Source organism: Chionomys nivalis, chromosome 8 (genome assembly GCF_950005125.1).
Source record: "Chionomys nivalis chromosome 8, mChiNiv1.1, whole genome shotgun sequence".
Taxonomy (NCBI): domain Eukaryota; kingdom Metazoa; phylum Chordata; class Mammalia; order Rodentia; family Cricetidae; genus Chionomys; species Chionomys nivalis.
The window spans coordinates 84711395-84727751 of record NC_080093.1 but is presented as its reverse complement, the minus strand read 5'-3'; the positions used below and the strand labels follow the sequence as shown (position 1 = coordinate 84727751).

The window sequence follows — 16357 nt, the reverse complement described above, 5'->3', positions numbered from 1 at the left end:
GTTTGAATTACTCTGGTAGACAGGGTGTGTCTGTCAACCAGACATCTGCATGTGTTGAGACCTTGAACCTTCCTGGTGGGCAGCAGCAGGGGTGGGTCCTGGGAGACAGATACTCCAGAAATTCTGAATTTGTCTCGAGGTTGAGTTTGAAGCCCCAGAGTACACAGGAGACAGAGGGCCTGGTAGGGGGGCGCGAAGGGCCTGGGAACGTTTGGGGACAGGAGTTGGGGATCTGTGAATATGCAGACACTGTGTATCCACTCTTGGAAATGGATGGCTGGCTGCCACCAGGAAGGTCTGTCTCACCTCACCTGGGGGTGGGGGAACAGTGGTTGCCCTGTTTCCACCTCCAGCGCCTTTTCCTCTTGTGATTTGGGGTTGTCTTACTCCCTCGCTAAGTCTTCCTTTCTGTCTTTCTCTTTCCAACCTCACACTGTGGCCGCCAGTGCGTTTCAGCCTTCCAGTCCTACACCCACTTCTTGGCTGAACTCCTGCTCTAAGGTGACTCATTTTCTTGGCAATTTTCCGAAAGAGGTACTAACCCCTACCCCGCTTTCCTCGCCCGTCCTCTGTGCCCTCTGCGTCGGTGGTACTGGTAGCACTAACTGTGTCTTGCATACTAACGGACTCCCTGTGGCATGAGTGGTTAACAGCATGGGGTGGGAGTCAGCTTGGAAGCCGTGTTCTGCCTCCCCTTCTTCGGAGCCCAGCCAGCAGCCTGGGTCCACGACAAGTGCATGCCCCCCCGCACCTCCCCCACTCCCACCACCGCCCTGGACTGGCCTCTATGCATGCGCTTTCTCCATTGCACCTTCAAAGCCTCTTTTCTTCTTGGGAGGGTTCACCACGATTGTGAGACAATACCGTATAAGGAAGGCTCTGTGGCTTAGAAAACATTTCTGCTTAGTGGCCTTCTAAAAAGAACAGGTGTAGGGATATCTTCTTCTGTCACTTCTAATACAAAGATTCACAAAGCCTTCGATTGGAACCATAAGTAACTCAGGGTGGCGAGGTTTTAAAAGTATACTGGCTCCCAGACTCTGTGTGGCCAGCTTGCCCCACGCTCTGTGCTATGCATAGAATGATGTTAGCAGCCCCTTCCTCTGTTTCAGCAGTTAGTCCTAGGGCCTTGTATGCCTTTCATCTGTCCCTGGGCCCCTAAGTCCCACTGGTTCATAAGCCTTAATCAGAACAGTCACAGTCACAGGAGAAGGGCTGGCTTTCAGAAAGAGCTCAGGCCAGCCACTGTCAATGCTCCTGTCAACCTATCTAAAGCACATAGTCCCTCTGTTCATTTACCTGGAGCAGCGGGATGGTCGTGTGCTACTACCAAAAGCAGTCACGCGGAGAGCAGAGTGCGGGCGTGAGTCTAGAGTGCATCCCGCCTGTAGCTAGAGCTACCCTGCCCTTCAGCTTCTGTCGGCCCTGCATGCTGCACTTGCTTACTGCATTGGCGCAGTGCCCAGCCAGTACAAAGCCCTCTCCTCTCCTCTCTTCTTCTCTTCCAGCATTCCCCTCTCTAAAATGTCAACCAAAGAGAGCCCCCCTTGCTCTCGGCCTCCCTAGCTAGCCTCCTCCCCCTCTCATGGCAAGGCATGTCTGTGACCCTAGAGAATTCATTTACAGTGCCATGTGGAACCCTGTATTTTACACAGCAAAACGATGTTTAGGTTTATTTATGATATTTTATGCTGTAAATGAAAATAAATATGGTTCTTTATAAAGCTCATCGTTTCCTCTCTTCTTTGCCATGGAAGCTTCTAAACCTCCAACACAGGCACCGGTTTAGGGGAGCCGTCTCTCCTAAACTGCTGGCGGGGCTTGCACTTGTGGTGACCCGGGACTCTGTGGGGCTGTGCCAGGGCAATCTGAAATATTACCCAAGGTAATATTTGGAAACATGTCATAATACTCTGGTGCCAGGCTTTGGGGTCTCTTCCTTAAAATGTGTGGTACTTTGGTGTTCTAGATGCTGGGCAGAGGAGGACAGGGCCAGGGTGACCTCAACTCTTAGGATCAGGCTATGTTGGCAGCTGTCTGAACTGAACCAGTTTCCCTGGCACCTGCGGGTCATGGCTGTGTAGGAGGGTTTTACCAAAAGCCCCACCTATTTTGGTTCTCATAGAGGAAAAAAATTAGTTTTTCATGGTTTGCACTGATCTACCCAAGTGATGGGCGAAAGGTAAGGAGGCATGAGTGGGCATCGGTCTCTGGAAGGCAGTGACCAGCAGATATGCACTCGGGTTGCCCTGCACTGTGAGGTTCTGCCCACCTGACCACTCTGAGCACAGTGCCCAGCAGGCTCTGCCCAGCTTCACTCTGTAGAGGAAGACTCGGAGTCTCCTTGGCTATCCGGGACGGTGCCAGATCTCCCCAGGGAGGAACTTCTACCATTGCCAGACTGGATGTGGTTGGGCTGATACTGGCATAAAAGTCCTCTGGGACTATGAGGGCCCTGATATCTCCCAGAGAGCACTTCTGGGATTCCACTCTCCGACTCAGTTGCTCTGCCTTCAGAGCCACCTCGGGTTGTGACTTGGGCCCCTGTATCCTCTTCTGATCAAGGGAAGCTATTAGGGACTAGAGATAAGGTGGAAGGCTGGGCAAATGATGTATTCCTTTATCTATGTAACAGTTATTATTGCCTGAGGCATTGTTCTAGGTCCAAGAGACATAGCATCAGGCTCCAAAAAGACCTGACATTTAAGAAGTGTGTGCCTTAGATTGATGTTCGGATTCTGATCGTCTTGTCTATTCTCCTGCTCCTTCATCTCTTTACCTCACTTTACTAAGCACCTACTATGTGCTAAGGAGCACAGCTAATCTTTCTAGTCTCACTAGGTCTTAAAGGCTCTTGGTAAGTCTCTGGTAGAGTCCTCTAGTAACTAAACTTAATTAACTGTTTGGGTTGACTTTCTTATACCTGCTTGGAGAGTGTCTTAGTTTGATTTGGTTTGATTGTTATTATAACCCTACATAATTAGATTTAGTAGACTATTCTCTAATCCCAAAATATTGAAGACTTAACATTTTGTGGTGGGGAGAGCAAATCCAAAAAGATCAAAAGACTTTGTATAGGTAGGCAAGCACTCTACCATTGAGCTACCACCCCAAGACTTAACATTTTTAAAGCAGTCTAATAGAACTCAATATTAAGTAGAGGAGCTGGAGAGATGGCTCAGTGACCAAGAGCACTGGCTGCTCTTCCAAAGGTCCTGAGTTCAATTCCCAACTACTATATGGTAACTCATAACCATAATAATGGCATCTGATGCCCTATTCTGGCCTGCAGGCATTACGTGCAGATAGAGCACTCAAATGCATAAAAAAAATAAACCCTTAAAAAAAACATATTAAGTAGAAGTTCCAAACTCCAGTCAGGCAAGGTGGCTATGCCTGCAATGCCTATACTAAGGAAGTGGAGACAGGAAGCTCAGTAGTTCAAGATCACCCTCAGCTACATAGCAAGTTCAAGAAAAACCTTGGCTACATAAGACCCTGTCTCAAGAAAATACACCCCACAAAAGAAGTTCCTAATGGGGAAAATTTGTGTTATATATGTTTTAAATACAATTAAATATTTGTTAGATCATGAAGGAATGAGTCTGAGTTTTAGAACTGCTAACAAAACAAATTCATGTGAGGAAAACATGAAACAAATTTGACCATTTACATTTTAAGTATGTTTAAATTATGTGTATGTGTGTGTGTCAGAGCGTGGGTTTGTACACGTAAGTACAGTGCCCTTGGGCATCAGAGAGGGAGGGTATTGGGTCCCCTGGAGTTGGAACTAAAGGTGGTTGTGAGATGTCATATGTGTGTACTGGGAGCCAAACTCAGGTCCTCTGGAAGAGAAATGGTCCTGCTAACCACTGAGCCATCTCTCCAGCCCCAGCTATCTACATTTTAAAACAAACATGAAAGCTGGGCATGGTGGCACACGCCTTTATTCCCAGCACTCAGGCGGAAGAGGCAGGCCGATGTCTATGAGTCTAGGCCAGTCTAGTCCAGTCCATATAGTGAGTTCTGGGACATCCAGGGATGTGGTAGAGACCCTGTTTCAAAAGCACCAAAAATAAATAAATAAATAAACAGTTCATTCAATTGTAAAAATTGAAGCATAACTATGCAGTCAGATCGGAGGAAAAAAATCTCAATTGAGTATAATAACACGGAAGTTCATTGCCGTGCTATTCAAAGAGCTCCCTTAGAGCAGGTGCTCCCAGGCCCCTCCCTCGGTGACACTGATGAAGTTAATCTTTGCTGAGCAATGACCCAAGGATAAGTGAGTTAAGGCTGAGAACAAATAGTTCCCATTAACACAGATTCAAGAAGTGAGCACTGAAAAAGAAAAAGGAACTGGGGAAACGTCCCTTCTTGGCTTTCAAAGGATGTAAGGAATCGTGTTATCCCGCCTCCTTGGCAAAGGACACAGGGAAGTAGTGATGGTAAGAACTTAGGTGTGTTTAGGATCAACAGCAAGGACAGTCTCTTTCCTGAAAGGCAATATAGCAACGGAGATTAAGTCTCAAAAAAGGCCCTGACCTTTGGCCCAATAGGAAAAATTCTCCACGTACCTCGAGTAGTAAGAGTGAGTGTAGCCTCCAGGGTAGGTGGGCTGTTCTTCATTCATGTGGACTGATTTTTTATGATTTAACACCCTACCACCACCACCCCAAAATATCTTTAAGTCAAAGTCTGCCTCCTTCACTGCCCTGGGTCAGCTGCTTTCTGTCCAGTACTATCTCTGGGCCCAGCTCTGCAAGTCCAGCCCCTCATTAGTCTTGTTCCCTTGTAGCACCATGAAGTCCGTGCAGACGTAGAAGATCCTAGGAAAGATCATTGGTCCTAGGCAGGCAAGTTACAGTGGTATCCTCCATTGTGAAGGAGCAGAGAGCGCTGGGGCCCAAGCAGGTGTTCGGGCCCTGTGTGGTAAGGGCCTGGACTTGGCTGAAATCCCAGCTTTGACCCCTGAAACCCCTCCTGTGTACTGGGAGCTAGCAGAGCCTCTGGCATTGAGTTTTGGGAAGGTGGAGCCAACAAGCCAACCTAGGCCAGTGCCTGAGCCTCTTTTCAGGGCGTTCTGCTGAGCTCTGGCTGGCACCTCTCTGAAGGGATTGCTTCTGGAAAGGCTTCCTTCTGACGCTAGATAAGCAGAGGCTCTGCATCCCCTACAAGGTAGGTGGACACTGGACAGAGGCACCAGGGCATGCGGGAGGCACCACCTTTCCTCTCTCATGCTCTCATCCCCAGCCTCGTGAAGGCAGCAACCAGCAACTTCCCCTCAGACTCGGGTCTCAGCTCCAAAGTCCCACTCCTGCCCTCTGTCCAAAGGCTTTGTGTGGGGAGCGCCAGAACCTTCACTAAGAGGCTAAGCCCTGACCTTGTTACTGCCGCTCCCTCACCCCACCCCCACATCTACCAAAACATCCATTAGGCAACTCCAGCTTCCACCCATCTCCAGCACTAATGTTTTTCACAAAACGGTCTCCACTGTTAACTCTCTCCCTTAGAGCAAAGAGCAGTTCCTCCTTGTTCATCTCCAAAGCCTTGGAGCCGTGCTTGAGTCTGCTTTATCCTGGACCCATACGTTGCCCATCGAGAATCCACCCTGAGGACTGGAAGGGTATATTTAGGCTGGGAACTTCTTGCTGGTGCCCAGTCATAGTTCATGACAGCTCCCTAAAGGAGCAGAATTCGGATATTGCGCACCCTGCCTTTCCCACACAATGCTTCCACTTTGTTCCTTCCTTGCCTTCCGAGGGCTGTCATCATCGTGTTCATCTTGTGACAAAGCAGATTGAGTGCCCCCTCCCCCAACCCCAAAGGGGCGCACCTGGACTGACAGCCCCTTGCTATGGTAACTTTGACACCGAGGTTCTGCTTAGTAGTGTGTCCCAAGTCCACTAGGCTACATGCATCCTCTCTCCTATCCTCACAGTCTCTAACACAGGGATCCGGGCGACACTTGGAGACAAGAAACAGAGTAGGGAATGTTCCACTCTTATACTCTGACCTCTGGGAGGGCCAAAGGCACTGATTGCTGTCTTTGATCCACTGAACGGTGTGTGGCTATAGCAAGGGACCCACCTGGATAGAGCGACCAACCTGTCAACTGTGTGGAAGCCCAGAAGGGCTGTCAGGTCTGTCTCATCAACCTACACCAGGCCTAGCAGGTGTAGACCCCTCTGGACCTATGGCAAAGTCAACCACACGCTCTGTCCCAAGCATGCTAGGAGGAGGCTTGTTGCCTAGCACCGGCCCGAGAAGGGGGGTAATATAACACAGGCTCCAAGGCTGCCTCCCTTCCTCCCTTCCTAGATTGCTGCAGGAGATGGCAAACTACCCTCCAGAAATTCCAGGTCCTCCCCTTCCCATCTTGTTACCAGAGTTATTAGGGATGGGACCCTCGGAATACTAACAAAGCAGGCTCAGCCAGTTGTCCTCAATAGACCAATTAAACAGATGAGTAACCGAGAAATGTGATTACATTAGGAAGAGAAAAACAGACATCTAGTGAACCACACCACGACCTACCTCACCCCCTCCACCCTCCTCACTTCTCTACCCCCCACCTCCATCCTCACCCTGTTCCATGCTCTGGGAGCTGGTATCTGTTCTCAGGATCCATGTGGGGCTGGCATTTCCCTAGTATCTGGCTCAAGATTTAGGGTCAGGATAAAGCTGACCCTTCATGGGGAATGGGAATGGGTAAACTGCACTGAGGCCCACAGGATCAGGCTGGGCCTGGTTCCCTTCCTCTCTAGGCAGAGGTGTGGCTTCCATCTGGGAGGGTATAGCTTTTTTCATGTGCATTTAGCTGAAAGTGTCTGTTTGCTTAGACTTTAGCTGAGGCCAGGCAGAGCCCTCTAAGTAAAACTCTCTACCCTGGTTTCATTCAGCAGAGGTAGAGCTGTGTGTTCACACCCTACACACACACACACGTGCACACACACTGGGTCTCTGACTCCTGGGGAGACCACAGCAAAGCAGGCTGACCAGTCTTCAGAGTGGAGGGCAAACCCAGACACCCATGGATTCATCTCTGAACATCCCACAATACTCTACTTCCATTAGTGATGAGTCACTCTCAGAAGCCCCTGGGCTAGCAGCAATGGATTTGAGCACACGTCCTACTGAGGACCTTGACACTGTCAGGGACAAATCTTCCTCCCAAAGCAATTATAACACCCCTGGGAATGTGTGGAAGGAAGGGGTGCTGCTCAAGCTCTCTGTCATCCGCTGGATGCCTCGTTGCCCCATCACTGATCACAGTCCACCTTTCAGGAGGCTGGGGAGGCCACTCTGTGCACAGCATCATAGGCATCTGCCTGTCCGTGCTGCCTGTGTGTTCAACATCCCTGCTCTGCTCTGTGCTATGCTACAGAGGAGCAACCCTACAAACTCTTCTCCAGAGGGCCTTGAACTAGCTTCCTGGTAGGTTTGAGACCAGCATGCACTGGTGGAAGGTTGGGATGGGATCAAGAGAGGAGCCAGGGTATTATTCCTGAGACCCCCACCCTTAATATCACAGTAGTGACCTTGGCTTCTGGGATCTGGTAAGGCTGGCCTTTCGCTTTAGCCAGCACCACCACATCCCCTTGCCTGCCATGACCTCCCTCTGCTGAGCCCTGGCTGGGCTTCTGTACCCTCAGTTGTATCCTGATGTTCCCTCCACACATTTCGTTCTCAGCTTTTGCCCACGGGGGCAGGGGGTGGAAAGATGAATTTCTTCAAGCCCCAAACCAGAAGAGACGCTAGTAGTTAGGACCCTGAACAAAGTTCTCGATCTCAGTGGTGTGTGTGATCTCTTCTGCTTCCTATTCAAGAATCTAAGGGGTGCTGGGTGATTCTACAGGCTGGGTGTGTAAGATGGGCTCCAAGTCTGTCCCTCCAAGTAACCTCAATCAAGAATTCAGGCTCACAGGGCAACAACTATCAGAAACAAACTTTTTCAACAAGAACATGGGTGACAATTCAACCCAACAAGGCCACTCAAAGCCCTGGCTCACACAGGTCACCAATATCCATTGGTCTATGACAGAAGGGTGTCGCATTGTTGGGGCAGGGGTGTGTGTGCTCTGCTAAGCTTGGAAGGACCACAACGTCAAGGGCAGGGTGTGACTCTGTTCAACCAAACAAATAGTTCTGTCATGTTCTCAGACATACAGAAGGGCAACACGTGACCATCTGCGGGTGTCTTAACCTGTGTTCCCATTAGCTCAGAAAGAAAATGGGGTCACAAAATGCTTTGCTTGAAGGATTATATGAGTGTTACAGACTTAGTACAATTCAGCGCTCAAACTACCCCTGGCATATATTAGCGGCCCGATGAACGTAAGCTGCCATTGCTCTTATTATAACCATCACTACAAACACCAGCAAAACCAACACCACCACTGTCATCACCATACCTAACACCATCACCATAACCATCACCACAACCACCACCCAAACCAGAACTACCATTACCACCACAACTACCATCATTACCACCAAACCCACAGCCACTTTCTCACCACCATCACTACCATCGTCATTAGCAAAGCGGCCGGTAATAGTCCCCAGATACCTCCCTTCCCAGTTGCGCTGGCATTAAAGTATAGGCACGTGTGCATGCAAGCAAGTTTGCACGTACGTCGGGGGTTAGACTGATAGCCCACTGCTTGGGTCTATGTGTATTCACATTTTATTGGACCCTATCGTATTTTAAAACTTCAGGACTTTCACAGAAAGCTTAAGTTTCTTGAATTGTCTTTGCAGGTGGGAAGTGTAGCTAAGCAGACGCCTCCTCCAGGGAGTGCAGAGTAAGAAGAGGAGGCTTGGGTGGACACATGAAGAATAGAACATTTAAAGGCAGAGATGGAGAGAGAGGGAAAGAAAGTCTCTAAGAGTAAAGAAGGGGGGCTGGAGAGATGGCTTAGAGGTTAAGAGCATTGCCTGCTCTTCCAAAGGTCCTGAGTTCAATTCCCAGCAACCACATGGTGGCTCACAACCATCTGTAATGGGGTCTGGTGCCCTCTTCTGGCCTGCAAGGATACACACAGACAGAATATTGTATACATAATAAATAAATAAATTTAAAAAAAAAAAAGAGTAAAGAAGGGTTGGACTCAAGGGCCAGAGGAGAACCTCAGGGGGAAAAAAATCCTGTGAACTAGACTCAGCAGCTGTTGTAATATGTACAGCGGGGCTGCGTCCCCGGCACCTGGCCGCCCGCATGGCTAGCTTATGCCCTGAAATAATTACACGGAAACTGTATTCTTTTAATCACTGCCTGGCCCATTAGTTCCAGCCTCTTATTGGCTAGCTCTTGCATATTGATCTAACCCATTTCTAATATTCTGTGTAGCCCCACGAGCTGGCTTACCAGGGAGGATCTTAACCTGCGTCTGTCTGGAGTGGGAGAATCATGGCGACTCACTGACTCGGCTTCTTTCTCCCAGCATTCTGTCTGTTTACTCCACCCACCTAAGGGCTGGCCTATCAAATGGGCCAAGGCAGTTTCTTTATTAAATGAAAGTAACTCCTCCATCAAGCAGCAAGCAGGCTCCCGGGAATTTTCTAGAAGTAAGAGAGTAGAGAGGTAAAGGTCTCATCAAAATTGTAGGGGATTGGTAAAGGGACAGAGGAAGCTTGCCCAGCTCTTCCAAGATTGGTCCCAAAAGCGAGAGTAGTGGATGGCCTGGAGGTGGAGCCTCCTATAGTTTAAGCACAGATGGAACCAATCCAGTTGAAGTCAAGAACACAGGAAAGAGAGAAGACAGTGAGCCATATGGGGGCTGAGAAGTGAGAGGCCACCAAGTCCAGATGAGGTCTAATTCTAGAAGGAACACATGCAGCAGCTTCCCTGTGACAGGAGATGGCTCGCCAACTAGCTAGTGGCCAGGCTGGAGCCGGGCTCAAGCATTCATCACACTCAACAGGCATTCCAGGAGCAGCTGCTTTACATGGCAGAGTCTAACAACAACAAAGTACTGCCCACATCCTAGTCCTGGAAAGAGACGACAAACCAAAGAGGGAATTTCACTCTTATTGGAAGACAAGACTCACTAGTATAATGAAGGGAACAGACTGTGTGTCCTCTTTGGCAGGACACTTCAACCCTGAGAAGATGACATTTGACCAACGCTTGCAGGCAGTGATGGGAGCATCCAGGGACAGCACTGAATGGTAGATTCGAGGGCAACATGAAGGGCCTGAGATGGTGCCTGCCTAAGTCCTGAGGGGACAGCAGAGCGGTGACACAGCAGGAGAGGAACAAGTCAAGGGACAGTGTGAAGAGAAAAAGTTGGGGCTGGAGAGATGGCTCAGAGGTTAAGAGCACTGGCTGCTCTTCAGGAGGTCCTGAGTTCAATTCCCAGCAACCACATGGTGGCTCACAACCATCTGTAATGAGATCTGGTCCCTCTTCTGGCCTGCAGTCATACATGGAGTCTGAACACTGTGTACATAATAAATAAATCTTTTTTAAAAAGAGAGAGAGAGATAAAGTCACAGAGGCCACAGAGCTGAATTAGATGGGACTCTTCATCTTTACCTCGATGAAATGAAGACCCTCACGGTTAATTCTGGTTGCTGTTGACTCGGGTTAAAGCGCTTGCCCTCCTATCATGAGCACATGAGTTCAAATCCCCAGAGAGCCACAGAAATGCCAGGTAGGAGTGGCGGCCCCTCTGTAATTATGGCCTCAGAAGATGGGGGTAGAGGATTTCCAGAGTAAACTGGTTACAAAACTCGCCATATCTCTGAGCTCTGGGTTTGACTGTGACATCCTGTCTAAATGAGCAAGGAAGGTGGGAGAGCAATCAAGGATGATTCTAGATAGCAACCTTAGGCCTCCATATGCACAGGTACACACATACACATGCACCCACACATGTGCTTCCATACACATGTAAAGCTATGCACACATACATGTGTATACACCACACACACATGCACACACACACACACACACAAAATACAGAAACATTCTTTGATGGGATTTGCTTTATTTTTGGAGACAGGGTCTCATTGTGTAGCTCTGGCTGACCTGGAGCTCATTGGGTAGACGAGGCTGGCCTTAAACTCACAGAGATCCTCCTGACTCTGCCTCCCAAGTGCTGGGGTTAAAGGGGTGTACCACCATGCCTGGTGAAAACAATTTTTAAAGATGAGATCTAAGATGTCACCCCTAAGTTTAACAGTATGCTGACAGAAAGTTTGAACGAAGCGGTCCAGAGGACAGTGAGCCTGTCATGGGCCCTGAGAACATCTCAGCACCTCCCTCCAGGTTAAATGAGGTGATATGTGTATTCGTGCCTTACACACATCTGCTGGCCTGAGAGGTGGCCCTAGGCCATGACGCAGAGGATGGGAAGGTCTGTCCCTGAACATCTGAGTGGCCCAGAGGCCCCCTTTCCAGCATCCTATCCAGACACCTGGAGGAGCCATTTGTTCCGCTGTCTCTATAGGCCCTGTTCTCTCAGCAGATGAGCCCACCTCTCCCAAGAAGCCAAAGAGTGTCCCTGAGCCCACACCCAGAGACACGGATGCTGAAGTCACCTCTTCCCAACCCTCCGAATGGACTTCAGTGAGGATTGGTCCAGGAGAGGATGCAGTCGGACAGGATGTGCTGGCCGTGCGGGTCCTGGTCACCAGTGAGGACAGCAGGTATGCCCAGAATGCTGAAGGATGGAGGCAGAGACAGGGGATGGTGGGGTAGGCTGCACCTGAGGTCTGTTTTCCTTTCCACTGGGAACTCCCAGCAAAAGGGACTCTCTGGGCCTGTTTCCTAACCTGCAAACAGGGACGGCTATAGTGGCTTGCCTCTGAAGGAGCCATAAGACTCAATGAATTGACACGTGCCAAATATTCCTTGGTGCCTAGTAAATCCTATGAGGCTGTGTGGCCATTATCTTCTTAGAGAAGGGAAGACCCTGGCTCTCCTGTTTCCCCCCAGGAGTCCACTGTCATGCAGCTGAAGGCTACAAATGAGTGACACTGTCACAGGGAGAGAGGCTCCTGGGGACCTACATGGTGATGGAGATGCCAGGATGGGCAGAGAGGAGAATATAGTTCTTATGCACACAGCATCCGATCCACACTGACTGCAGTTATGAGAAGCGCAGCCCCCACAGACACTGAGTGCACTCAGAAAAGCATCCAGATCAACTGCTTATGAATGCCTACACTCTGAGTGTGTAACTGTGACTCATACACCGGGTGAGGTCTTTGCTATCAGATATCTCCATCACCTAGGTAGACAGCCAGGGAAACAAGGAAATGTTAAACAAGAAAAATACCGTGTGTGTGCCAGGCAGAGAAATAAAGTGGTGCTGTGCTGTAAACAGGGTTACCTTTGCCTCGATGGCCAGGAAAGGCTCTGGGTACTAGGGTGACAGAATGACATAGTAGCCCCAGAGCAAGTGGGTTACTCTCCTACCACGTGTGAGCCAGAAGCTTCGGGCCTCTATGAGACAGTGCTGGTCATGCTGGCCTCACCCAGATGGGGTGTCGATCTGGCTGGCTGTCAGCTAAAGTAGTGGGGATGGCATACAAACAGAATGGAAGGTCCGTGTGACCAGCAGTCAATAGTGGATGAAGGGGGGGATTATTCTGAGGAGCTGGGGTGTAGTTCAGTGGTAAAGCACCCAACCAGCATGGAACAGGCTTGAGTTCAATCCCCAGCACCAAGGATGAAGAAAGAAGGGAGGGTGACAGGAAGGGAGGTACAGAGAGAGGTTCGTTGATTGGATATGAAGGAATTTGTATTTATTCGGGAATAATTGAAAGAGTTAAATTCTAAATAGCACATCATTAACAGTTTTTAGATAACTACAGACCTTGGTGTGGGGCAGAGGAGACAGGATGGGGGAGACTGAAGGCAGGGGGAGACTTGGTTGGAACCTGGGGCCCTTGGGGGACACAGGTCAGAGCCATGGTGATGGGTTTGCTGAAGACTAAGCATGAGAGGAAGAAAGAACTCAAGGTCTTCTCCCCCGTCTTGACTTGAATTACTGAAGGGATGGTAAGAATATTCTAGAGGCATCTGAGGGTTAGGAAGACGGGTTGTGGGAAAGCACAGTGCTCTGTGTTGAACCTGTTAGGTCTGACTGGGCTGTGTCTCTGTGCTGATGCTGAGTCTGAAGCTGGGCAAAGGCCACGGTTTCTGTGAAGCCCTCTTCCCTACTACTTGAATCCCTGCAGTTTTTCCTTCCATCTGCCCATCTACACAGCCACGCCGACAGAGGAGTGTCACATGTCCTTGCTGTGGTGTAGGAACTAGATCCCTAGAGATGAACTTATTTGACCCGAAGAACTTAGCAACCACACTCTTGTTGGTCTTTGTTGCTATTTGTGGATTTGGTTTGGTTTGGTTTGGGGCAGTTTCATGCAGCCTAAGGTGACCTTGAACTCACTATGCAGCTGAGGCTGGTCTTAAGATCTTGATCCCCTCCACCACCCACCATCCCCCGTCTCTACCTCCAAAGTGCTGGAGTTACAGGTGTATACCACCACATCCAGTTTGGGAGGAGCTGGGGTCTGAACCCAGGGCTCTGTACATGCTGGGCACACTCTTGGCCCTACAGTCATAGCCTAGGGGGCTGGAGAGTGAGCCTTCACTGGAATGGCTCAGGAAGCCTGAGAGGGGACCTTGCCCCGTTCTGTCCAAGGCTGTAGTAGTATCCTAAACTGTCAGGGCAGTGCCAAAGCCTGGGAGCCTCATGAAAACATCTTCTCACATACTGGTGACTGGAGTATGGATATAGGACAAAATTTTTTCTGGGGAGATGCAACACACACACATCTACTCACCCTAGACTGGGAACCCCCACAACAGACCAAAGTCCACCTTGGTAAACCATGCATTTTCTCGGGGCTGCCTGCAGGAATATGGGTGGGGGGGTGACTTATAAGGGGCAGAAATGGTTCAAAGACAGCTGCATCAACAAAGCCCATCCCAGCATGGGTGACAGCTCTCAAAGCTGGGAATCTAGAGCACACTGCGCAGCCTGCAGGCAGCTCAGCAGGTGGAAGAGTGTCCTTTCAGGTGCCACAGCTGGTCCAAACCTCTTCTGAGTGGCTCGGCTGGTTTCAGCTCCTTTTGGGCAGTCTGCTCTCAGAGTCCTCTTAGCACCAGCTTGTCTGAGTCACCTTGGCTGTTCAGCTCTCTCTCATCCGAGGGAGACTTCAGCTTTTACTGCTTACCCTAGTGGGGCAGGACTTAATGAATCTACTCAGATCCAGGGACTTCCTGAGACTATTTTGAGTTGTTTGCTTTCCTGCTTAAAGAACTTCCCTGCAGGATGGAATATTTCAGTATCAGAGGACACTGTCACTTGACAAGTATGAGGTGAAAGGGTAGCAGAGAATTCTCCTGGGGCTCAGAGGGAAAGGTCTATCTCAAGCCTCTCCCTGGCCTGTGGATGGCACCTTCCTGTTTGCAATGGCAGCCACCTTCTATGCACATGTATAACCCGGTTTCTTCCAATAAGGGCACCAATCATAGGATTAGGGGCCACCATAATGACCTCATTTTAACTTAATCACCTCTTTATGGTCCTCTCTTTAAACACAGTCGCATGCTGAGGGATTGGGAACCACCCCTTTAGCACAGGAATCTAAGGAGGCACAACCCAGGACACAACCGAGCTAAGTCTGGGCCCAGGCACAGAGGTAGCTGAGTTGCAGCCCTTGCTCCTGGTCCCTGAGGACTGTCAGAAGGGGTGGTGAGAAGAGCATGGAGTGTAGGGTGGGGTTCTAAAGCTGCCGGCTCACCCTCTTCCTTCTTCCAGCTCTGACACAGAATCTGACTGTGGCGGCATCAGAGCCCCCTGTGCAAAGGCCTGCGAAGAGAGGCCCCAGCTTCCAGCATCTCCACCTCCTTCAAAGCCCCCAATCCGGCACTTTTCCCTGCGGGAGCCCCTGACTAAATCAGCCTCTCTGCTATACCATGAGGAGCCACTAGCTCTGCCTGGTGAGTAAAGGATCCACCAGGCTTCATCTGGGAACACAGAGAGGGGACGGGACCACGATCAGAGCTAGACTCCTCCAGAGGCTTTCGAGTCAACAAGTAGGATGGCTTCCAATAGTTCTTGGCAACTATTGGGCGTCATTGGCTGTCATAGATGAGGAAATCTAGGTCTCCTTTGCCTGGAACAGCCTCCTTGTGTCTCAGGGCCCTTCCAGCATCCCATAGTATTTGAGAGAAGGAGCAGGGAACTGGTTGCTATGCAGCACTAGGTAACTCAGTCTCCTAGGAACCCCTGAGTGTATGTATCTCTCAGGGTGGCACAGATCTTACTGGTTGGTGTGTGAGGGGGTCGATGGGATGCACCCAAACTTGACCTACACAGTAATGGGGGTACTTTTTCTCCTGGGACCTTCTTCACACGTGACCCCTTCCTATCGCTAGGTTGATTTGTGAGGCGAGTACCACGAAGCTCGTTTTGTGGAGCACCTCAGTTAGTGAGCAGTGTGGCCGGGGCTGGGAATTCCACTCCCTAAGCTCAAGTCAGCTAAAAACTTGCTTTTAGCCAGGCAGTGGTGGCACAAGCCTTTAATCCCAGCACTCGGGAGGCAGAGGCAGGCAGATCTCTGTGAGTTCGAGGCCAGCCTGGTCTGCAAGAGCTAGTTCCAGGACAGGCTCCAAAAGCTACAGAGAAGCCCTGTCTCGAAAACAAAACAAAAAAAAAAAATGCTTTTAGTAACCCAGCTCTTGACTCAGTCAACAGCAGCGTGGAAGCAAATCAGGACATCCTCTGACTTTTTGCGGACCCTGGCAAGGCCTGGGGAGGAACAGGGTCATGGAAGTCTGCCACCTGAAGGACCAACCTTAAATAGCGCCGGAGCAATGGCAGTCAACCTGTCCTGCATTGCCCTCTGGTGGCCAAGAGTAGAATGTCACCCGATCCTCTCACCAGAGTGGGAGTTTCCCAGAAAACCAGGCCTGGGAAGAGCTGGGCCAAAACAAACAAATACAGCAACTTGTATAGACATTTCCAAACCTCGGAAACTCTGAGCTTAACCTTTAATGTGGGCCTTTAGGAACTAGAAAGCAGAGAGGCACGGTGTGTGGTTAGTGCCTGTAATCCCAGAATTCAGCGGGTTAAGCAGGAAGATAGCTACAAATCTGCAGCCAGAGCAGCCTGGGCTACAGGGTAAGACCCTATCTCCAAACACAAGAACTCCAACTCCCTAATCCTGAGCGAACCCTGATAGAGGGAGGCTGCCTGCCATCCACCCTTTCCTCCTCGCCTCCTCTCTCCTCAGTGGGACCGTCAGCCCCTTGTCCGGAAGCTGTAAATCAGAGTTATGTGTCTGTCTGTATGAAAAAATGAAACTCTGGATCAAGAATAACAAAGCTAGTTTA

The 16357-nt window shown here is 49.9% G+C and overlaps 1 protein-coding gene across 2 annotated transcripts in view; it reads left to right on the top strand.

Moving 5' to 3' along the window:
* The window catches only part of Mical2 (microtubule associated monooxygenase, calponin and LIM domain containing 2), a 196709-nt gene that overhangs the window by 133385 nt on the left and 46967 nt on the right, over nt 1-16357 (top strand). Inside the window, exons 22-23 of one of the 2 annotated variants that reach the window (XM_057778566.1) lie at nt 11475-11655; nt 14781-14962. In XM_057778566.1, the coding sequence (XP_057634549.1) occupies nt 11475-11655; nt 14781-14962 (363 nt within the window). Of the gene's footprint in view, nt 1-446; nt 502-1508; nt 1728-11474; nt 11656-14780; nt 14963-16357 lie in introns of those variants that run through there. The other variant, XM_057778568.1, reaches the window with a different exon arrangement.